Source organism: Pogoniulus pusillus, chromosome 5 (genome assembly GCF_015220805.1).
Source record: "Pogoniulus pusillus isolate bPogPus1 chromosome 5, bPogPus1.pri, whole genome shotgun sequence".
Classification (NCBI taxonomy): Eukaryota; Metazoa; Chordata; class Aves; order Piciformes; family Lybiidae; genus Pogoniulus; species Pogoniulus pusillus.
The window spans coordinates 10,246,880-10,271,871 of NC_087268.1; the positions used below are offsets into that span (position 1 = coordinate 10,246,880).

The following is a 24,992-nucleotide window of genomic DNA, read 5'->3' on the forward strand; positions in this document are numbered from 1 at the left end:
TGTTTTAGTGTGGATCCACAAATGGTCTCAATCACAGCAGACTGCCATTGTCTAAGGGCCGCGTGTGCCTTTGTGTTGATCAGGATCTACTTTTCCTCTTTTCTTTGCGTGTTTAGACTGAGCATCACGGTAACTCTTGACATACTAAACTAGCAGAAATCAGATACTAGAATTCTGTTAGGTTGGTTTTGGTCTAAGGTAGTAGTTGAAATCAGAGTGAACTGTTTCCTCTTACTTTTTATGGCCACCTCTGCTCAGCATCAAAGGATTCACATGAAGGAATAGCAATAAGTTTGGAGGACAAAAATAGAAACAGGAAAGGAGAGAAGAGTGATTTGTGAAGGCAGGAATAATCAACAGTTCCCAGGTTAAAGGAATCTTAAAATTTCTTCAGTAAAGTAACTCATATTCCTTATTGTGGCACATGAGCATTTTCAAGAACTTAAATTAGTAAGAATTCCTTTCTCTTTTGCTGTTGGGATTTCTGTTGCTGATTAGTTGTGACAAAGCTGCAAGTTAAATAAGGAGTTTAGACAGCAGACTGACTCGTTTTACAAGCATTACATTTACTGCTAATAAATAACTTTCCATAACATTAGACTGACTGAAGTGTAGGGAGCTTGTCTGGATTGATGAGGGAGCTTTGTGTACAAAATCTTTTAGATCTAGAATTTTTAGTATCTGATTTTGCCACTTGGCATTGTTTTGGATGATGGGAGGTAGTGGGAAGTTCTCAGAGGGGAAGATATAAACTCTTGTATCTATTTCTCCGAATCCAAGGCAATATTTTATGTATTTTTCCAAGCTCATATCTGGAGGGTGGCAGTTGTGGTTTATGTTAAATGTAAAAAGAGTTTGAACTAGTCAGGTCTTTTTAGTAGTTACTCTACCCAGGATGTTTTTGATTTGGGGTGGTTCATTGTTTGAAGGATTTGTATTCCATTCGTGTGATACCTTTTTTTCCTAATGTGTTTAGTAAAAAGCTTGTTATTAGCAGCAAACTACATTAGGAAGGTTTTCTGCTCCCCAGTGAGTGGCATGTTAGTGTGGAATGCAATGGATATCACATGGGAAATGTAGAATTTAGGAATTGTTTCAATGAGGAGGTGCCTTGATTGTGAACACCTCTCTGTATCTAAGGTCTGTGCAGACTCTCTTCAGAGGAGATTGAAAACTTCCCTCTTGTAGGGTTATGCATGTGTCTATGCACACAGCCATCTATATCATCAGAGCAGCTAGAATGTGCACTGTGACTTGCTGCAAATTGTGCCAGTTTGGTACTGAGGAAGTTTTGGATTATATCAAAGAGCTGTGAGTGATCAGAAAAGGGTGGTAATAAGTTAGCCTCTATCAGCTAGAACCTATTGTGAGTTCCCCATCTCCTTTCTTGCTTTTGATATCACAAAATTGGTGGATTATGAATTGCCTTTTCACTGCAAGCCAGTGTGAAAGGCATTTAAGTTAGCACTGGTCTATTAGTATAACTAACAAATGCAGAGTAGGTTTTAAATGTATTAAACTTAGGTTTTAAAAGTATTTCCTGCTTGTTTCTCATGGCTGCTGAGAACACTTTAGTATAAACTGTTGTTGTTCCTTACGTTGTGCATACATCGTAGATGCATAGAATGGTTTGGATTGGAAGTGACCTTAAAGATCATCAAATTTCAACCACCCTGCAATGGGCAGGGGCACCTCCTGCTCTGTTAACACATTTTAAACGGAGTTACCAGTGAAGATTGGAAATGAAAACAAAATGTGCAGAATTTGTGTATAGATTAAACAATATAGGGAAGTCTTTTAGCTGAAACATTCCCACTGAAATGTTTCCTACTTTTGAATTTAAATTGGGTTATTGATATAAAGCAAATGCTAAAACCCACTTAATGATTTTGTGTGGTCTTTGAAGTGGAAAAATGTGGATTCCAAAATCAAGTTTTCTGCAGTAAGATTGTTCCAGAATTCCTGATCTGTGGAAGATTTTGTCTTGTATCAATATACAGAATGAATAGTAGTGCTTACCAAACACTTGTTCTATATCTGGCCCGATTCATGGTTCTCTGTGAATGGGAAGAGAATCAGTAATTACTTCACAGAGCTTATACTGCTCATCACTGTCATATCAGAGCACTCTGGGAATCTTTATTTGTCTTTACAGTGTTCCTGAAGAGCAACAATAATGTACAGACACAGCACTGAAGAACAGGCATCTGTTCAGATAGTGTCCAAGCTAGAGACACAAGAATGTTCTCTCCCGTGTTTGGTGATGTTCTTTACAAGCCCATACTCAACTGTCAGTGATTTCAGTCATTGTGGTGATTGCTTAGTGTTGCAGAGGGGGATTCTCAGCACCTATGCCTATTTGGCAGAGGAGAGAAATTAATTTGGAGGGATATAAATTATAGATAAAAATATAATTTATTAAATTCAATATTCTGAACTCTCGCCACCCCCAACCACTGTATATTAATATTAAATGTTCAGTACATGGTTGTGGAAACAATTTAGAATAAAATATGTATGGGGAATTTGTTATTTAACTAGCAAACATTCAAACTATAAACAGAGAGAGGAGTTTTCCCTGTGGCTTAATGCTGCTTGGGATCTTCATGCTACTTGCCCAGTAGAGTGGGCTGAAACTCTTTCTGCTCTATGGCAGAGACAACTTATCTTACAGAGGTATTAAAGCTTTTACTCACAGTTCTTATTAATTATTAATCATCCTCTGGGGCTGTGTCACAGCCTGTGCCTAGTGTCCAGACTTCAGGGTCTCTGCCTGTGGACTTGGAGGCTGGAATCTTCCCGGCTTGAGGGGAGAGGAGAAATCTTCCCAGTCTCTGGGGAAATATTGGTTTGTGACCTTGGTTCTCCTGGCGAGGGATGATCTCTGCCTTGATGCTGCTGGCTTCTTCTGGATGCTGTGTCCCAGGATTATCAGCTTGGCAGGATTTCAGGAGCAGGAGAAGTCTATCGGTGCTGTCTCTGGCTCAGTTCTTCATGGCTTCAGGCCATGTGTGTGCCTGCTAGGAGTCTGAGCTCCATAGGTAAAGCAATGCAGGATCTGGTCCTGGTAGCACGATAGTGTGCAGGTATGCACAGCTGGCTTAGGAGGCTATAGGCTCCTTATATATATATTATGTGCAGGCTTAAATGAGCTCTGCATCTAAGGTACGCAGGCAGGTAAGCTGCGAATGAGTCAAAGCGTGAGGTCTGGGCCTCTGAGCATCGGAGCTATGCAATGGCATCTGAGCGTGGGGGTCAGAGCAGCTGAGCGCTGCAAGTGAGTGTCAGAGCTGAGCTGCGGGTAGGGTCAGAGCACGTTGTTTCCCTGTGCACCCCTACTGATTGCCTGGGGGCCGAGATTAATGGCCTCTTTGGCCACTTGAATGACCAATCAGGTTGGCAGTTAGCCAAACCTTACCATAATAGAATCATAGAATCAGCCAGGTTGGAAGAGACCTCCAAGCTCATCCAGCCCAACCTATCACCCAGCCCTATCCAATCAACTAGACCATGGCACTAAGTGCCTCATCCAGGCTTTTCTTGAAGACCCCCAGGGACGGTGCCTCCACCACCTCCCTGGGCAGCCCATTCCAATGCCAGTCACTCTCTCTGTGAAGAACTTCTTCCTAACATCCAGCCTATACCTACCCTGGCACAACTTGAGACTGTGTCCCCTTGTTCTATTGCTGGTTGCCTGGGAGAAGAGGCCACCCCCCACCTGGCTACAATGCCCCTTCGGGTAGTTGTAGACAGCAATAAGATCACCCCTGAGCCTCCTCTTCTCCAGGCTAAACAGGCCCAGCTCCCTCAACCTCAGGCAGAAGCTACTTGCCTGGACTTTCCCAAATGTGGGGATCACATGGGCTTACCCCAGGGAGGCACGAACTGGGTGTGTGTAGGCTTACACAACTTGTTTACAACCAGGAGTCCTGGCAGAAAGACATGTCCAGGCAAGCACAGGCATAAACAAGCCTCTTTTTGGGCCTACAGGCCCTCCATGGCACTTAGCCCTTTGCCAATTTGAAGCTGCAACATTCTGAGTTAGGCACGGTATAAAAGGATGAACACAGAATCCCTTTGAATTATTTGAAGGGGCAAAAGTAGGAATTTTCCAGAGCAGCGTTCAATTACTTTATCTGTGAAGTCTTGGTTGGGTTTTGTTTGGTTGTTGTTGGTTTGTTTGTTGGTTTTTTGGGTTTGTTTTTATAATTTTGTAACTCTCAGAGAAAATTAAGCAGAGATCCCGAAGGTTAATTTCTCTTGTCTTGTAACCCTGATAAATTTTCAGAGGCTGTCTTGTGTAATGAATGTAGTTAACTTAATGTAAGAAACCATCACACAAACATATAACTAAATGTTGTCCTAATGCACACACACGAAAACGAAATGCAGTTATCTAGACTTTTGTCAGCTGTAACTAGCCTCCAGAGAAACTGGGCCTAGGTTTACAAGATCAGTTATCAAATACAAGGATGTCATACTGGTGAGTCTGTCAGGACTTCCTGAATGCATTCCCTTAGCTTTTAAAAAAGCAAATAAATGTTAAACCCCCAACTGATTCTTTTTTTTATGTCCTTCTTTTTAGGATAAAACTACAAATTCAATGGGATACCTATAGGTTACCTGGTTTCTTGTGCTGTAGTCCTTCTCTGGTTTGAACTCATTTATGTCCTGACTCCTCCACCTGTTTCAAAGATATCTTTTCATGTGCTTTTGAACAAGAATTTCTATTTCAGTTTTTTTTGCTTCTTGAAGCGACTTGCTCAGTGGGTTTTATTATCGGTCATTAAATCTAAAATAAAACCATACTACATTACCTCGTTCCCACTGTATTTGTAGCAAAGGCAAAGATACACTCAAGTGACTGCTCTATTTTTTTTTTTCCCTTCCCCCTTTCCCCCCCCTTCACTGAGAGAGTCATTGGACACTGGAATGGGCTGCCCGGGGAGGTGGTGGAGTCGCCGTCCCTGGGGCTGTTCAAGGCAAGGTTGGACGTGGCACTTGGTGCCATGGTCTAGCCTTGAGCTCTGTGGTAAAGGGTTGGACTTGATGATCTGTGAGGTCTCTTCCAACCCTGATGATACTGTGATACTGTGATAATTGTGTCTTCTTGCTGCAGTCCTGCTCTATAAGAGAATAATATTTCAGTGTCTGATGTCAAACACGCCAGAGTTTTTGTACATTGCACCTTTTAGAAGCATCCAAACTGAATTAATTTGAGTTTGTGGTCTAACCAACTCCTGTTTCTGCTGGGCTTTTTATTCAGTATTCTCTCAAAATAAGTTACAATTATTATTGGTTACAGGTCTGAGCAGTACCTGAAGAAGGCAGATGATGATCTGTGTAAATCGACTAAGGCTTCTAAGGAACCAGACAAAAATGTTGTCACTTGTAGAAGACGGGAGCTCCAGAAGAAAGGTTTGTAGTGAGGAATAGTCTGACAGTGGAGAGCACTGGGAAATTTTTAGTCTAGTATTAGAAGGAGAAGACAGAAGTAAATAGGTGTTGCACACGGTGTCTGTGTTTCCTCAAAATGACTGGTTTTACAGATGTGGTAAAATAGCTGGTTTAAACTAAGGATAAGGATCTGGTGAATCAGATCTGTGGAATAAAAAGAAAACTGGGGGAAAGCTGATTGTGTAAAATGTCTTCTTCTCAAGAACGTAGTACGTTCAGAATGCCAAAGTGTTTTGCAGCCCTGCTGATATGTTCATTTTATATGACAATATCTGTATTCACTGCTGAAGGCAGTGAGAGCTTTGCATATGGAGATGGTGACTATTGCATCCAACAGAAGATATACAGTTTTGAGTACAGGTTGATAATTCTTGTAAGAAAGCTATGAATTTGATTGTACCCTTATCTTAACTAGTTGTACATTAATAATCTCTAAATAATTTAGGGAATATATTTTGGCAGTTACATACAATTGAAGAAAGGGAAGGATTCTTGTGGAAAGTATCTTCTTCTATACATTTTATGTAAGGCATAACTAATCTGAAGAACTATATACATTTTTTTTTACCTGAAGATAACCCATTAAATCCTCTTTTTCTTCTGACACAGAAAACAAGATCTGTGATGAACTAGAAAAGACAAGCAGAAACATGAACAGCACCTCTCTTAGACAGAAGGACTCAGGCTCTTGTGATTCTGAGAAAAGGAAAAGAAAATCTAGTGGCCATATTTCCAACGATTGTAACACACACATTCCAGAAAATTCACCTCTACCCTTTGTAAGTTACATTTAATGTTAATATATGTGTTTGTGTACAGACATGTACACACGCTTCAGCAGCAGCATAATCCAAAAATGAAATAATTATACTTATAAATAGGCATACTATTTTACCTCTGGAGGACAAGTAGTTCAGTTGTGCATCAAGAAGAACTGAGTACATGTTCTTCTGTCCGTAACATCAGAATGCAGTTGTAGCAGAAAGATTGTGAGAGGTGAATGGCAGTGTGACCTTTGGGCAGGAGCATGGAGTAAAACAATTTGACAAATAAGGCATCTAGCTACTTAAGTGAAACTTCTTTCACAAATATTATAGAACTAATTAGATTTTGATACTGTGCTAGTTTGAGCCTAGCTGGGATGGCAGGTCAGATTGTAGAGAAAGAAGTGCAGCCCCAAAGACAGAGAGCAAACTTTGTTATCTGTGTTTGTGTTCTTGTTCTTATACATCTCAGCAAGCCTATGAGTGAAGTAGACATCACCATTGTTTCCTTTTCACAGCCTATAGTCCAATTCTTCTCACCAAAATATCCCAGCTAGGCTCAAACTAGTACAGATACAATTACAAATTATACCTAGGATTAATGAAATCTTGCAGATGTCATCTTTCTCCCTCCCCAGTCTGTTGCACCCTTCCCTAAAGTTTTATTTTTATCTGTCATTAAGATCTGGGGGGGGGGACACCAAACCAAAACCCAAACCAATCAGCCACACACCAAAAAAAAAGCCCCAACCACAAAAAAAACCAAAGCATTCAAACAGAAACAAATGCCAAACAAACAAATCTCGAACAAACAGAACACCAAAAAGTCAAAGAAAAAAACCCCAAAACACACACAAAAAGCCCACGTGCAAAACCCTCTCCACCCTTCCAATCTCTCCCCCCAAAACCAACAAAAGGAATCTGTCAGCTGAGTACAAACTGTGATTTATATACAAGCATTCAAATAACATAAAGGTATCTCTGTAGCCTTCTGATTAAAACTCCAAAGAAGTAGATAGTAGCTGATTCCTGTTCACCCAACTGACCAAGCCACACACAAGGAAGTGAGCTTCACTCATGATTGGTCTTTCAGTGATAGACAGAAAGCTGCTAAAAAATCATCAACAGTTGCTTATTTAGTTTGAATAGGGTTGATAGCAGACTTTTAAAAGGTTATCTCTTTATGTAATGACATTTGGAATATGAGAAGGGAAAAGTTACCCCGTCTGGAGCTCTAAATGCAGCTGCATTAAGCTATAATTATTTTGTGTATCACAGAGCTAAGTCTTAACCATCACTGATTTGAACCATCATAGCAACATCAAGAAAAAAAACTTATATCCTGTTTCTGATTCCTATTTTCTAGAAAGAGCAAAGACTGAGTTCAACTCAGTCTTCTAGCTGCAGAATGCGCTGTGAGGATGAACCAGGTCACAGGTTTAATGTAATACTGGTGCCAGATTGTATTCCACAGTCATTAGAAAGAGACTTTAAAGACACTTCCAACCACAACTGCTTAAGTCCTATTAAGAGCTACACAAAGGAACCTGTCTCAGAGACTCCTCCCAGAGATTTGTCAGAGAAAGAGCATTCTGCCACCAATGAAGATGGGATTTCACCACGAGTTAGTACCATCATGAAACTGGGCATGGATGCATCACAGTACCTGAGCAAGCTGCGGAACAGACTCTGCAGGGGTAATCGGCAACTTGTTTCGGTTGACCCAAGTATGTACTGGATCTGTGCTGCTGACAGTTACTGTTGGTATGCTTAGGTATTGGGAGAATTCAGTGAAGCATATGGAGCAATGGGTGTATGAATGAAACATATGGAGCAATATTGGAGCAATGGGTGTAAGTTGCAGCACAAGAGGTTCCACCTCAATACAAGGGGGAACTTCTTTACTGTAAGGGTCACAGAGCACTTGGAAGAAGCTTCCCAGAGAGGTTGTGGAGTCTCCTTCTCTGGAGACGTTCAAGGCCCGTCTGGATGTGTTTCACTGTGATCTGTGCTAGATTGTGCAGTCCTGCTCTGGCAGGGGGGGTTGGACTCAATGATTGTCTTGGGTCCCTTCTAACCACTAATCCTGTGAACCAGCAACAGAACAAGGGGACACAGGCTCAAGTTGTGCCAGGGGAGGTCTAGGCTGGATGTTAGGAGGAAGTTCTTCATAGAGAGAGAGATTTGCCATTGGAATGGGCTGCCCAGGGAGGTGGTGGTGTCACCATCCCTGGAGGTGTTCAAGAAAAACCTGGCTGAGGCACTTAGTGCCATGGTCTAGTTGACTGGCCAGGGCAGGATGGTAGGTTGGACTGGATGACCTTGGAGGTCTCTTCCAACCTGGTTGATTCTGTGATATTGAATGAAGGATTGAAGACAGAGATCATGTTGTTTGTAATGCAGTGTGCATGTCAAAGAACAGTCCCTTTGGTGTCCTCTGCTGGAGTGTAGAGGGTCTCATACTCAAGAAACAGGACAGATAGGACTTTAAAATTCCAATCCTTGTTTGCTGAAAATCAAGGCCGTGCTTTTAAATGATTCTTAAACTGAGAAAAAAATACTCTTTGAAACTATGAAGCTATGGTGTTTCTTTTAATAATCAGGTAATTTTGAGGATCTGTGCTATAAAGTGTTGCTAAAGATAGAAAGCAGTTATTTCACACAGGCCTTGGCTGTTTTCTGCTATGTCCTTTGATATTCCATACTGCAAGAGAGAATTGTTTGTTCATCTGAGATACTCTCAAGTTTGGGCATTGCAGTACATCTGTATTTTGTTTTTTCCTCTTTAGTTGTCCTCTCCAGCGATGATGAAGATGCATCTTCCGAACCAGAACACACAAAGCTGCTGCAGAATAATGTCACTGACAATAAAAAAATAGACCAGCAGCCTGCATTCTCCACAAAGCAATTGGAAGATGAGATGGAAACTCACACAGAGCAGGTAGTCCATTTTTTTTGCTTGTGTGTTGATATGCCAACCTTCTAATTTATTTCTCCCATGTTTTTTTTTTTCTTGCATGTTAGGACAAATGTGAAGTGCTTAGAACAGATGTGATTAGTCCTAGCAACAAGCCATACCTGCAGTACTTTGTTTCACAGATGGAATTCTGGACAGCCTTCAGAGAAGATCTCTGGCTCTGAAGCTGCAGTGTTTTTCAGTATACAATGTATTTCCTGTTTTGAAAATAAACATTTGGAAATGCCTAATAACTCAGAACAGGAGGGATCAAGTAGTAATCTGGCTAGAAGTGGATATGCTAAAGATATATCTGTGAAAACCTTTTTTGTTTTTGCACATAATGTTTTATATCGATCATTTCAAGGTCAGTAGTTTCTTCTTGACATTCAGCCCTTTGTTGTGATTTGGTGCATAAAGAAGTCTTTGTTGACAGAGGTAAAGTTCCCTTTCCTGTGTTGCTAGCAGTAGAATTTGAATTGAAAAGTAGCCATAAAGGTTGTTGCTCCATTTTGGACTTGATTACCCTTGCACTGCTTGCTTTGTCCTGGGTTTTATCTCTGTCATCCTGAGACAAGTCAGAGGGACCATTGTTACCTTTTCTCACAGGTGCATCGTCTTGATCTGAAGTATTGAACTGTATCCTATACCTCTGGTATCAAAAGAGTAGCATTTTTTTTTCTTGCTCTGTTGTTATACCTCTAGTATCAAAGGAGTAGCATTTTTTCGTGCTCTGTTTTTCGAGTTTTCACTTGGCTCTAAATTAGTAGAGAGCACAGGTTATGTCTATGCAGTAGGAACTTCAGATGTGGAACAAGATACTGTTAAACCCCTAAGGACATTATCAGTAATGATTGTAATAACATTTACAGCTTTATCTTACAGATTTTTTGTTTGGAAGGTGGCTTTAGGAGTGAATTCTCAACAACATGAAAAGAAAGATCCTGCAGTTACAGGAGAGAAGGATCCCATTTCAAACCCTGTAGTAAATGCACTCTTCTCCCCCTCCAGATTTTAGCAGAATCAGTTGAAGATAAATGTCTTATCAGCTTGCCTTCTGGAAGCACATCTAGAAAACAGATGACACCATCACTGGATGTTAAATTTGATAGTCTATACATTGGAAAATTTAAGTGGTTATCAACAGATCCTGCCAGGGTAAGTCATTCTATGATGGTGGAACTTTGAAGATAATTAGAATTTAAATTCTGGTTAAGCAGAGCTATCACAGTATCATCAGGGTTGGAAGAGACCTCACAGATCATCAAGTCCAACCCTTTACCACAGAGCTCAAGGCTAGACCATGGCACCAAGTGCCACGTCCAATCCTGCCTTGAACAGCTCCAGGGATGGCGACTCCACCACCTCCCTGGGCAGCCCATTCCAGTGTCCAATGACTCTCTCAGTGAAGAACTTTCTCCTCACCTCGAGCCTAAACCTCCCCTGGCGTAGCCTGAGGCTGTGTCCTCTTGTTCTGGTGCTGGCCACCTGAGAGAAGAGAGCAACCTCCCCCTGGCCACAACCTCCCCTCAGGTAGTTGTAGACAGCAACAAGGTCTCCCCTGAGCCTCCTCGTCTCCAGGCTAACCAATCCCAGCTCCCTCAGCCTCTCCTCGTAGGGCTGTGCTCAAGGCCTCTCACCAACCTCGTTGCCTTTCTCTGGACACATTCAAGCATCTCAATGTCCTTCTTAAATTGAGGGGCCCCAGAACTGAACACAGTACTCAAGGTGTGGTCTAACCAGTGCAGAGTACAGGGGCGGAATGACCTCCCTGCTCCTGCTGGCCACACCACTCTTGATGCAGGCCAGGATGCCACTGGCTCTCTTGGCCACCTGGGCACACTGCTGGCTCATGTTCAGGCGGGTATCAATCAGCACCCTCAGATCCCTCTCTGTCTGGCTGCTCTCCAGCCACTCCGACCCCAGCCTGTATCTCTGCATGGGGTTGTTGTGGCCAAAGTGCAGCACCCTGCACTTGGAGATATTGAACGCCATCCCCTTGGACTCTGCCCATCTGTCCAGGCGGTCAAGGTCCTGCTGCAGAGCCCTTCTGCCCTCCAACCCAGCCACATCTGCCCCCAGCTTAGTGTCATCTGCAAACTTGCTGATGACTGACTCGATGCCCTCATCCAGATCATCTGAGAAGATGTTAAAGAGGATGGGGCCCAGCACTGATCCTTCAGGGACACCACTAGTGACCAGCCACCAGCTGGATGCTTTTCTCAGAGATCTAAGAGATTTTAGAATAAAGTAATCCATGACAATCAGAGTTCAGACATATACTATGCATTGGTCTTGCCTTTTAAACAGAGCATTGCTTGGTTTGTATCTTTAAAGAGCATAAAAACAGTACTAGAAGTGTTAGCACGTAGTCATCATGCTGCTCAGTAGGCAGAAGTACATGTGATGGTGTACTTCACATGGAGGACCAATTGTGGGACTTCTAACAGGTCTTTGACCATCATACTCATTCTGTATATTGCAATGGGAAAATAAATGTTTGAACTTGTGTCCAGAATCATAGTATCATTTTGGTTCCAAGAGGCCTTTGAGATCATGAAGTCTCTCACCATTAACCTAGCACTGCTACGTTGCCACTAAACCACGTCCCTTGGCACCACATCTACATGTCTTTTGAATACCTCTGGAGATGGTGACTTCATCACTCCTCTGAGCAGCCTGTTTCAGTACTTTACAACCCTATCTGTGAAGAAATCTTTCTTAATATCTGTCCTGAACCTCCCCTGACACAACTTGCAACAGTTTACTCTTGTCCTATTGCTTGTTACTTGGGAAAACAGACTGACCCCCACCTCTTCAGAACCTACTTTCAGGTGATTAGTGATTGAGCTCTTTGCCTTCCTTTTCTCCCATCTAAACAACCCCAGTTCTCTTAGCCACTCCTTATAAGACTTGTGATCTGTGCAGCAGTTGTCATGCAGTAATGAAAACCCTTCATGGAGATTCCTTTATAATCATAGAATCAACCAGGTTGGAAGAGACCTCCAAGATCATCCAGTCCAACCTAACACCCAGCCCTAGCCAGTCAACTAGACCATGGCACTAAGTGCCTCATCCAGGCTTTTCTTGAATATGCCCAAATTACTTGAGAGTTAAGTTGAAATATTTTTGGAGTCAATGCTTTTAGGTGGAAAGTGAAAATTTTCCTTGGAAAAAAACAACTTCATTCTTTGTGCATAGTATGTTAACACAAGAGAAACTTCTCAGTATATCTGACAACCTTTTGTTGCTGTGACAAGAAAAGAAACATTCTTTATATAGCTGAGTCTTTTTAGCATAGTGACAGTGTAAGTGGAAACTGTAAAGGCATTTAATGCAAAGGTTAACTGTTTAGTCTATAAGCATTCATCAGTTGTTTTTTTGTTTGTTTGTTTTTCCTTTAGGGAGCTTGTAGGCAGTACCACAACTAATATCTCAGTGCTTAGCACCGATGGAAGTCACTTTGTAGACCGCAAACTGCATTGGGTTGGAAAGGACTCTCAAAGGTCATCCTTTCCAACCCTCCTGCAGTCAGCTCCAATTAGGCTGCTCAGGGCCACATCAAGTCTGATCTTGGATGCCTCTATAGACAGGGCTGCAGCCACATCCCTGGGCAACCTCTTCCAGTATTTTAGCACTCTCATTGTAAAGAACTTCCTCTTAATGTCCAACCTACATACTCTGCTCCAATTTGAAACCATTGCCCCATATCCTATCACTGCAAGCCCTTCTGAACAGTCCTCCCCTAGCCTTTCTGTAGGTCCTCTTATTGAAATACAGCTGTAAGGTCTCCCTAGAGCCTTCTCTTATCCAGATTGAACAGACTCAACTCTTTCAGCCTGTGCTCGAACAAGAGGTGCTTTAGCCCTCTGATTATGGCCTTCCTCTGCTGGAGCAGGTCCATGTCTCTCTTATGGGGCATTCAACACAACCGGACACAGTACTTCAGGTGAGGTCTGAGCAGAGTGGCAGAGTCACCTCTCTTCTTTTGATGCAGCCCAGGATGTGATTTGCCTTCTGGGCTGTTAAGTGTGCATTGTTGCCTTGTGTTGGGTTTGTCCACCACTTCTCCCAAGTCCTTTTCTGCAGGGCTGCTGTAGATGTCATTATCACTCAGCTTGTACTAATAGCAAGAATTGCCCTGACCCAGGTGCAGGACTTTCACTTTGCCTTATTGAACTTCATGAGATTCTCCTCAGCCCACCTCTCCAGCCTGTCCATGTCCCTCTAGGTGGCATCTAATCCTGCAGTCGTATCAGCTGCACCACTCATCTTGGTAACTGTCATTTAGATTCTATAGGATGTATTCAAAGTGGTTTAAATGAAGCAGACTTAATTATTAAGTCTCAAACTAGACATGTATGACTTAGCAGTGTTAGGTTAGCTGTTGGACTTGATGATCTCTGGGTCTTTTCCAACCTAAATGATTCTATGACATTATTTTCAGTTTATTTGGCTATAACTAAAGACAGATGTGCAGATAAATAACAATTCTCACTTTGTTTCAATCAATTTGTAAAAAGAAAACTAATTTATATGTTTTTAATCTTATTTCAGTTCACAACCAAGTGTATCACAATTCCATTCCAGGGTAAGAAAACTTGTTTCTTTAGCCTTCTCTCACTCTGTCTTAAAAAGTACAGCATTTAAGTAGCATGTGTTTATATTATAAATAGTTTCTGGCATTATTTTCTTTCACAAATAAATACAATTTAAAATTTTCCATTTTTGCATAAATAAAAATGTCAGTGTCTCTACTGTGGTGTGATAGTTTGGGTGTTCCCTGCCCTCCTCTCCCCCCACTTTGGAAATCACACAGACTAGACTCAGCTGGCTCTGGAAATATGAATGAAGCTTATATTTACAGCTGGCACAATATACAAGCAGATATTTACAGTATATACAGCTATATACAGAAATAGACAAGGTAAAAAGGTAATACAGAAACACAACTCCCCTCCCAGAAACCTGAGTCCCCAGGAGGGGCTCTCAGCCACCCCTGCACCTTCCCCCTACCCCTCTCAACCTTACCCCAGTCCCAAGGAAGAATAGAGGTTCAGACAGGGGGTTAGGAAACAAAGTGGGTTAGTCCAAAATGGAGGGTGAGGTTAGAGAGTAAGAAGCAGCTCAGCCAGCAGCCCAAATGAGAGTGGTTATCTATGTTTTGCTTTTCTTGTTTTTTATACATCTCAGCAAGCCAATGAGGAAAGTAGACATCACCATTGTTTTCCTTTTACAGCCTGTAATCTAGTTCTTCTCACCAAAACATTCTAGCCTGCTTCAAACTAGCACGTGCTGTCATTAGTAACTTAGCAGCTCCTTACACTTTTAAGGTGAACTTGTAGCTTTAATGCCCTTGCCTCCCACATCCCTTCATATATTAAGTGTTGAACTATAGTAAATGTGATGATATGTTTTTGAGGTGAAACATTAAACTTTTCAGGTTAGAGTTCTAGAGCCTTAGGTTTACTAAAGAAGAAAATGGTTGAGTTGACAAAAAGAGGAACAGAACTGTAGATTTACATTCAGTCAATTTCCTAAAAATGTATTGTTTCTGTTGTAGGAAGAGAGCAGTTATGAGTTGGATTGACTAAAAGGAAATGAGAGTTCATTATTTGCAGGGGTTTTTTCTGTGTTTTTAGCAATTATTATGAGCAAAATTATTTTAGCAATTATTATGAGCAAAATTATTTTTTCATGGAAGAATCCTGCATTTAATGTTACAATTTGATAGCTTTGTTTTACATAGTTTGATGTAACTGATCTAAGTAGTCAATTCTCAACTCATTTCTACAAGTGCTGTTTTAACACACTCTGATCATACTTACATCTTAGCATGTCATTGCTCTAAAGTGTGTGAATTTATCCATGGCTGTGAAAGATATATTACTTTTAAATTCTGTTTTCTACAGTGTCTCTTAATAAGAATATTAAGCTGGCAGTGGATACTCTGGATCTGAGGAGGGTTGGCTTGTGGAGAAATGATGGTGGCTGTTCTTCAACAATGATCATTTTCCTTTGGTTGTCTGTGGATTATGTAGAAAAACTTGAAACCCAATTAGGAAAATCGGTTATCAGCAAGCCCTGTGAGTAATTTCATTCCTTAAATGCAGTGCAAAGGTCTGATATATACATGTCAATACAGGGTCATTTCAGTTGTGCTTCTGGAACACTGAGAAAGGCCTGATTCAAGATGAATTGGTCGCTTTTGGTGTTTGAAATTGCCTCGCTATATGTGTCTGTGGAAGGAAAAGTCTCACATTATGTGAGTCAAACTCACTGCTATTTAATGGAGTCTTAGAACTGTTTTGGTTGGAAAGGACCTCTAAGATCCTAGAGTCCAACCATCAACCTAACACCACCAATACCATTAAACCATGTGCACACATTTCTAGAGCATGGTGACATGCCTGACCAATAAGGGAGTTCTATATCCCTTGTGCCCTCAGGAAGCTGAGCGATATCACACAGGTAGGTGCAGTCACCACGCATATGAAGAAAACTTATAGGTAGTGTTAACCTCCACATAAGAAGTACAAGGAGCTTGAAATGAGGTACTGAGTGGTATTTCAGCAGTGATCTAACTTGACCTAAATTTATCAAAGTTAGAGGTTGTTTCTATAGCCACAACTCCCAATGAAATGTGGACAGATTACAAGTCTGTGAGACATTTTTTATTCTTAGGTTTGTTTACTTTGATTACAGTCTTCTTGTAGGAGAAACCTTCAAGAGTTGTTGCTAAATTTCTATGCTTGAATATTTCATGGCCTTTAAATACCTAGCAGTGTGAGTATTTTGAAATGAATTGCTGAAACAAATCTGTGATGGGTTTACAGGTTGTGGAAATGATTACTATGAATTTGATCTGCCTTTTTAGTGTGTTAATATTAGAGGAAAAGATTTGATAGAATGAAAGAATCACAGAATGCATCAGATTGGAGGGACCCTCAAAAGTCGTCTTGTCCAACCCCTCTGCAGTCAGCAGGGACATCAATAAATCAGGTTGCTCTCGACCCCATGAAATCTGACCTCTTGGAACTTCCTGGTCCCAAAAGCTTGACCCTGCTGTATTCTCATCCTTAGCTTCCCATCTTGAGCTATACGTTAAGGACCTGCTGACCCCCCTGACTCCCAGAGAACTTTACCTGTTCACTTGTTTTGACTTGCTCCTTGCTAACAATCATGTGCTCGCTCCAGTTGCTGAGCTCAGACCCTTATACACACACATACAGGTTGAAAATAGTGCCTTGCTCAGGAGAACTGCTGTGCTGATTGCTGCACAGGATGTAGCCAGCTAAGTATTTAGATACATCTGGCCCTTTTTATGCCTTACTTCCTCACACTTGTTACTCCATAAATTACCTAAATGCCTCTTTGCCTGCCTTTTTGTTCTTCCCCTAAAGATCTTACAATAAATCCTGTGCAATCCCAAAATGCTCCTCCACTGCACCTGATCTCGCGTGCCCTACATCTCAGCAACAACTCTTCCTCAGTCCAAAAGGTGCTTTGGCACTGACTTATCTTGACAGGTTTCAGGTCTAGTCCTTGGAGCCGAGGCTCTCCTAGGAAAGGCACAGACTAGGTGTCCCTTTCAGTCAGTAATATGGGTTCCTGCCTGCTCCTTTAAGGCTTTTTTTTTTGGTGGACTGATGTCCCCTATGATGAACCTGACAGAGTATTTTTTGGGCTTCTGCTCCTGCCATTGTCTTTCTGTGCTCCTTACATGTGCATACAGGTTTTTATTCCATAACATAATGGTTAATACTCTCTATTCTCTCTTTTTTTTTCCAGCCAAATCTAATGAATTTGTATTTCTTGAGCTGTCCCAACTGCTCACAGAACGTGAAGAAGACAAACTGACTGAATGGGTTACAGTTGTGAGCAAGAAGAACAGAGCACCAGATCTCCCTGAGTTTCTGTCTTTGAAGGAAGCATTACCCTTGTTTAAAGACCTTTCTCCTGAAGAAAGCTCTTTTATGAGTTACAGTCATAAAACAGATCTGTTGAAGCAATGTGTGCCAAAAAGGAATACCTCAGATGCTCATGAACCTGCAGTTCAGGTTAGTGTGTAGTTGTTGCTTGATTGATCACCTTCTGTTGACATTCACAGTTACATACACAGTGAGACTTGCAGGAAACTAGACTGAATCCACAGAGAGATAGGTAATAGACCTTGTAAGTGGAAAATGCAAAACTTTTGATTGATTTGTGGTTGAGAATGACTAGAACCATGGAGATTTCCTGCAAGGGATTTCCTCCACATCTTGAAAATGCTGAATGATTCCAAAGGCTGCTGGAGAGATTAATTGTGCAGTCAGTATGTTGAGACACTATCTCTGAGGAAGAAATGTTTCAACCCAAGCCAGTGTAACTCACTTCATAAATTACATGTTTGTTTCCATCAGTAAAAAACAGAGAGAGAGCAAACCAATCTGTCTGTGAAACTGGGAGCTTAGAAAGTGAACTATTCAGCTCAAATCTGTATCATTTTTAGGCATACTGTTCAGAACTAGATTTTTCAAACTTTCCAAGCATACAAAGCTCCTGGTAAGACACTCTGATGCTTGTCCTTTCAAGTTCTTATTTCTTCTGCAGGATCAGGTTTGCATCAGTTGCCTGAATAAGGCTTAAACGGTTTTAGAGAGAAGTTATGAACAGGTTTAGAATTGTGATCATCCTAAATGGGACATCATATTTTTATTATGTCCACAGTGGTACACTTGACTGTTTTTGCTTCTACTCTCCAGCAAGATTCCTGCTCAGTGGTGCAGGGGATTCCTGTGAGCTTCAGGCTTGGGTTTTGTCTGTTCTGTTTTACATATCAAGCTGTATAATGCATTTTACTGTTGTTGTTTGGTTTTTTTCTACTAGGGATCAAAACTAAAAGTGAGCAGACCCAGTTACGTGCTTGCAAATAAGCAAAATAGTGGTTGCTACTCTATCTCTTTGTCCTCTGCACCAAATGAAGAATGGGAAGAAGTAAAAGAAATTGGAGCAGTTAAGAAGTAAGTTTATTTCATTTAAGTTGGAAAGTGAAAAATGAAACAAAATGAATGAACAAACTGCTGTGATAAAAGTCCTGGCTTAAATATCATTCTCTAGTTGATTTCAGGGTTTTGTTTGGAAATATCATCAAGGGTGAATGCAGTTACTCCTGTTTCTATCCTCGTTGTTAACAACAAAATAGATGTGTTAAAGGATGATGGAAAATCTCATAGAAATTAGAAAATACCTGGCATGTGGCTACAAGTTTGTAACATGGATGCATCAAGGGAGGATGGTGACATCATGGCATCTCTGAGGCCATTTAAGTCCATTTCACCACAAAACTTGTTAAGTGGAGCTTTTTTTAAATCTAAAAAAAGGTTTTACTTCACTGTTCTGTCACAATGTATTCATATCTAATTCAGTGTACAATTTGCTAGTTAGTACAGGAACTTGGTTAACAAAAGACATTAGAAAGTGAGAATGCATGAATGTGTAATGCAGCAAAATACTCACACTTCTAGTATGGCAAACAGTGAAGTAAGTGGCTCTTAAGAACTCTTGCCTTTTGCCATCACCATTTTGCAGCAGCTGGTTTTGTTCCTGCAACAGCAAAAATACTCAGTTTTGGTTCCAGTTAACTAATGTGATTGTTAATCCAGAGCTTCTATAAAACTCCCATTAGAGGTGGCTTGGGTAGTTTCAAACCACTTACAGCACAAATGTTGCATGGTGTGTAAACTCAATTTGTTTTACTTGGAGTCATAGAATCATAGAATGGTTTAGGTTGGAAGGGACCTCAAAGATCATCCAATTCCAGACCCCCACCATATACAGGGACAGGTCCCACTAGAACAGGTCACTCAAGGCCTCATCCAACCTGGCCTTGAACACCTCCAGGGAGGGAGCATCCAGGGCAACCTGTTCCAGTGTCTCACCACCCTCTCTGTAAAGAGCCCTTTCCTAACATCTAGTTTGAATCTCCCCTCTTCCAGTTTAAACCCATTACCTCTTGTCCTGTCATTACAAGACCTTGTAAATAGTCCCTCCCCAGCCTTCCTGTAGGCCCTCTTCAGATACTGGAAGGCTACTATAAGGTCTTCTCGAAGCCTTCTCTTCTCCAAGCTTAAGAGCCCCAAATCTCATAGTCTGTTCTCATAGCAGAGGTGCTGCAGCCCTCTGATCATCTTCGTGGCCCTCCTCTGGACTCGCTCCAACAGTTTGATGTCCTTCTTCTGTTGGGAGCTCCAGAACTGCACACAGTGCTCCAGGTGGGATCTGACAAGAGCAGAGTAAAAGGGGAGAATCCCCTCCCTTGCCCTGCTGGCCATGCTTCTCTTGATGCAGCACAGGACATGGTTGCTGTCTGAGCTGCTTGTGCACACTGCCAGCTCATGTTGAGCTTTTCTTCAACCCAGACCCCCAGGTCCTTTTCCTCAGGGCTGCTCTCCAACCATTCACCCCCCAGCCTGGATTTGTGCTTGGGATTGTGCTGACCCAGATGCACAACCTAACACTTGGCCTTGTTGAATGTCATGAGATTGGCCTGGGCCCACTTCTCCAGCCTGTCCAGGTCCCTCTCATGGCATCTCAGCCCTCTAGCAAGTTGACTATGCCACACTGCTTGCTGTCATCTGCAAACTTCTTGAGGGTGTACTTGATTCTTCTGTCCATATCATTGACAGTCAAAGAGCCATGAGACTCCTTATTGGAAGTCTTTAATGAATAGAAAGTTGCTGTTCATTCACAAAGCAAGAGAATATGTGCCCTATTATTTCCATTTGTCATTTATATTTATCAAAAGTAAAAACAAAAAGCCCCCAAAGCCCCAAACAATCAAAAAACCCAAAACCAACTAAACAAAAAACCCAACCCCTCAAAACAAAGCAAAAAGCAAACAAAAATAAAGATGAAGGTATAAAAATAAAAAAAAATTGGAAAATTTAAATGAAAATGTCATGAGGCAGCAATGCATACTTGCAGCTCAGGTGGCCAGTGCATCCTTGACTATATCAAAAGAAGCAGGTCCAGCAGACAGAGAGAGGTGATTCTGCCACTCTGCTCCAGTGAGACCTCACTTGGAGTATTGCCCAGCTATGGGATGCCCAACACAAGAGAGATGTGAACCAGCTGGAGCGAGTCCAGAAGAGGGCCACAAAGATAGTCAGAGGGTTGAAGCATTTCTACATGGACAGGGTGAAAGAATTTGGGATGTTCATCCTGGAGAAGAGAAGGCTCTGGGGAGGTCTTATAGCTATTTTTCAGTATCTGAAGAGGACCTAAAGGAAGGCTGGGGAAGGACTGTTAAGAAGGGCTTGTAGTGCTGGGGTGAGGGGCAATGATTTGAAACTGGAGCAGGGTGGGTTTAGGTTGGATATTCAGAGGAAGTTCTTTACAATGAGAGTGGTAAAATACCAGAAGTTGCCCAGGGATGTGGTTGAGGCCTCTTCCCTGGAGACAGTGAAGATCAGACTTGATGTGACCCTGCACAGCCTGTGATCTAGTTGGAGGGCTCGCTGAAGGGAGGTTGGACAAGATGACCTTTGAGGGTCTCTTCCAATCTACTCTCATCTGTCAATCTGTGAGTATTTCTTTTGTAACATGTAAGCATTGGTGTAAGAAATGGTGAAGGACTTTTGAGTTAGCCACCAGTTCTGAGGACTACTGATTTTGATGGGTTTCTAGTAAAATCTTTCACGTATGGAATAGCCCATACTGGAAGGATGTTATGTAAAACACAATTGGTCACCGTTATAACACGGTTTGTGTTTTCCAGTTTAATTGTTTATTCCACCCCCCACCTGCAAAAGGAGGACTGGGAGTCACAAGAGGAAGACCCTAGAGTGCTTAGAATATGGAGAGTTTCTCAATGATGTCATCATTGATTTCTATATGAAGTAAGTAATCACAGCCTTAATTGTACACTTCTTTCTGGGGCCTGATCTGGACTTCGCTGCTACTGGAGGTGCCAGAGGAAGTATAGGCTGTATATTAGGAGGAAGTTTTTCACAGAGTGAGTGGTTTGCCATTGGAATGGGCTGCCCAGGGAGGTGGTGGAGTTGCTGTTGTAATGGAGTGGGTAATTAATTAATGCGAGATGATGTTTTTCCCAAATTAATAGAATCATAGAATTGAGCAGGTTGGAAAAGATCTCCAAGATCATCCAGTCCAACCTATCAGCCAGCCCTAGCCAATCATCTAGACCATGGCACTAAGTGCCTCATCCAGGCTTTTCTAGAACCAGACTTAAAAACTGACCCGTATCTAGAGCTCTGGAAGCATGCATTACAGGCCCATCTCTAACCTCTTTACCTCTTCACTTCTGAACTCATTTACTCCCAGTCCCAGCCTGTGTGATGGGTCAGAAACTGTGATTCAGTCACCAAAGCAATTATTCTGTGGAGAAGAAGTGCAGCTCCCTTTTCTTTGCAAAATGGGAATTACCCCACACTGGGTTTTAGATTTATTAATTTTGATATTCAGGTGTCTCACTCCCCCAGCCACTAATTTTAATAGCAATGGGTTCTTCTCACAGTCATGGAAACATTATACAATTAATAATACAGCATCTAGAACATTTAAGAAACAACTTGCAAAAATATATAAACATTAGTTGAATGGGAAGAGAAGGTTCTTGAGGTCAATATACTGCTTGCCTGCTAGATGGACTCAGGAAGGTCCTTTCTGCTTATGGCAGAAGGCAATTGGTGAACTACAAGAGGGTTGAAGGTTGTTTAGCCTGGAGAAGAGGAGGCTCAGGGGTGATCTCATTGCTGTCTACAACTACCTGAAGGGACATTGTAGCCAGGTGGGGGTTGGCCTCTTCTCCCAGGCAACCAGCAACAGAACAAGGTGACACCAGTCTCAAGTTGTCTGGGAAAGTATAGGCTGGATGTTAGGAGGAAGTTCTTCACAGAGAGAGTGATTTGCCATTGGAATGGGCTGCCCAGGGAGGTGGTGGAGGCACTGTGCCTGGAGGTCTTCAAGAAAAGCCTGGATGAGGCACTTAGTGCCATGGTCTAGTTAAGTGGATAGGGCTGGGTACTAGGTTGGACTGGGTGATCTTGGAGGTCTCTTCCAACCTGGTTGATTCTATGATTCTGTTTACTCATATTATTTCCCTCTGATGCTCATGAGCCTGCAGTTGAGGTTGGTGTGTAGTTGTTGCTTGATTCATCACATTCTGTTGACATTTGGGTTTTTTTTTTAAAACTAATAATGTTACTTTTAAAAAGGATTTCAATAATAATGTCTTTATATTTCACCTTTGATAGATACCTGTTGTTGGAGAAGGCACCAAAACATCTTGCTGACCGCACACACATATTTAGCAGTTTCTTCTATAAGTGCCTGACCAGGAGAGAAAAAAACTCTGAAGGGGATCTCAAAGTTTCGTAAGTTAATTTTAGATGCTGTTATGACCAGAACTAAGCTATCTATTGATGTCCCTTGGAAGTTCACCTAATTGGCACATAAAATAGTAATCCCTGTTCTCCAAAGGATTAGTGGTTAAAGGCCATAACTAACAAGCGTACTAATGGCTTTCAGAATATGAATTAAAAAGTTATCACCTTTCTCCCAAATTCATCTGTACGCTTCTGTGAGTCTTTACTTCAGATAACTAAGTATTTTGACCTTTTTATGGTAAACTCAGGTTTTTGCAAGGTGTGCATAATTGTGAAGAAATGTTACTTCTAAAAGCATTTTTGGATTTATCCCATGTTTCGTTTGGGTAATAAATTGTGGGTGAAAGTTTCAGTAAGAAAATTTTACTGCACATGTGTTTAACACTTGAGCACACTGGAATTGGAGACTTTCACAGAAAGGTATCATGAACAACTCAAGAACTCTGCATCGCTCCCACTCTGCTCTGGTGAGCCCTCACCTGGAGTACTGTGTCCAGCTCTCTGGCCTACAGCATGAGAAGGACATGGCTCTGTTGGAGAGGGTCCAGAGGAGGGCCGTGAAGATAATCAGAGGGTGGGAGCACCTCTTGTTTGAGCACAAACTGAAAGAATTTGGGCTGTTCAGCATGGAGAAGAGAAGGCCCTTGAGAGGCCTTATAGATACCTTTCAATATCTGAAGGGGACCTACAGGAAAGCTGGGAAAGAACTGCTAAGAAGGGCTTGTAGTGATAGGGTGAGAGGCAATGGTTTGAAACTGGAGCAGGGTAGATTTAGGCTGGACATTTAGAGGAAGTTCTTTACAATGAGAGTGGTAAAATACTGGAATAGGTTGCTCAGAGATGTGTGAATGTCCTATCCCTGGAGGCATTCAAGATAAGACTTGATATGGCCCTGAGCAGCCTGATCTAGTTGGAGATGTTCCCACTCACTGCGGGGAGATTGGGCAGGATGACCTTTGAGGATGATCTTTGCATTCCAACCCAATGCAATCTGTGAACCACTTTGTCTTTTCAGCTAAGGGTGAGACTATCCCTAGCACTCTTTCCATTCCTTTCATTATTCTGATAGTTGAGAGTGGAGCTTGCACTGATACTTCACTTAACAGTGATGATCTGCCAAGAGTTTTTATTCTGCTTTCATGATTCAGCCTAGCTGAAGTTGTTCTTTTTTTTCCTGTTATGGTCTCAAGTGAATTGTCTTCTGCTATCCATGGATTCCCCTAGGTTTTCATTCTCTCTGGCAAAGAAGACCACCTGCACAAAGAGGTGTGCCATCTTGTTTATGTTAGCTTTCCCCCAGAAGTAACTGCATGAAATATAAATTAATATAAAAATTCTTCTGTAATATTTTCAATGATATCACAAAACTTCAAGGACCTGTGCTGGAGAGAATGTCTTCCATCATTGTACTGTCTTCTGACAGCGTATTCCTAGGTGGAGACAAAATTATCTGTGTTAAAAATGCTGTTGTGCCTTTGTCTGATTCCTTTTTCAAGGCTGGACTGTTCATAACCTACCTGAGGGACTGTAATGGCACTTTTAATTCACCTTATTTCAAAGACTGTAGCTGCTGCAGTTCAGGAGCTGACTCCAGAAATTCTGGGTTTGTGTTTAGGCATAGAGTGCTGCACAATCCTATGCAAGACATTAGCATTTTCCTTGAAAAGATAAGGTTGCTTGGATGGGCCTTCAAAAATGGTCTTGTGAAGTTTGATTCATGGATGTTTGTAGATTGCTATAGTTCGGTTATTACACTGACTGGTGTTTAGATGACTTTTTTTTGCATTTAGTCTAGTAAATAACAATTACTGGAGAAATAACTGCAAGAAATCCTTTCAAATGTATGGGTGATTTTTCTTTTGCCCCAGAAGAGTTTAAGATGGTTCAGAGTGTGCTAGTTTGAAGCAGGGTACAATGTTTTGGTGAGAAAAAGTAGATCATAGGCTGTGAAAGGAAAACAATGGTGATGTCTGCTCCCTTCAGAGTCTTGCTGAAGAAGAAGAAAGGTAAACATTAGATAACGCTCTTGCCATTTTTGTCTTCACTCTCTGGCTGGGCACTGACTGAGCTGCAGCTCCCTAACCTCACCTTCCACTCACCTTTGCTTCTTAACCTCTTGGCTGAACCTCTATTCTTCTTTAGGACTGGGGTAAGGTTGAGAGGGGCAGGGGGAAGGTGCAGGGGTGGTTGAGAGCCCCTCCTGGGGACTCAGGTTTCTGGGAGGGGAGTTGTGTTTCTGTATTACTTTTACCTTGTCTATTTCTGTCTATAACTGTATATACTGTAAATATCTGCTTGTATATTGTGCTAGCTGTAAATAAATAGCTTCATTTATATTCCCAGAGCTGGCTGAGACTAGTCTGGGTGACTTCTACAGTGTGGGGGGGGCAGGGAACACCCAAACCATCACACAGAGGTGGCTTG

General features: G+C 41.8%; 1 protein-coding gene across 1 annotated transcript in view; it reads left to right on the forward strand.

The window, feature by feature from the left end:
• SENP7 (SUMO specific peptidase 7) overlaps nucleotides 1-24,992 on the forward strand; it is a 49,318-nt gene that overhangs the window by 18,420 nt on the left and 5,906 nt on the right. The window contains 13 exon segments of the mRNA XM_064143180.1: nucleotides 5,306-5,418; nucleotides 6,067-6,236; nucleotides 7,588-7,948; nucleotides 9,011-9,162; nucleotides 10,189-10,335; nucleotides 13,735-13,768; nucleotides 15,090-15,263; nucleotides 16,969-17,237; nucleotides 18,049-18,182; nucleotides 20,939-20,954; nucleotides 20,957-20,989; nucleotides 20,992-21,059; nucleotides 22,437-22,556. Coding sequence (XP_063999250.1) covers nucleotides 5,306-5,418; nucleotides 6,067-6,236; nucleotides 7,588-7,948; nucleotides 9,011-9,162; nucleotides 10,189-10,335; nucleotides 13,735-13,768; nucleotides 15,090-15,263; nucleotides 16,969-17,237; nucleotides 18,049-18,182; nucleotides 20,939-20,954; nucleotides 20,957-20,989; nucleotides 20,992-21,059; nucleotides 22,437-22,556 — 1,791 coding nt within the window.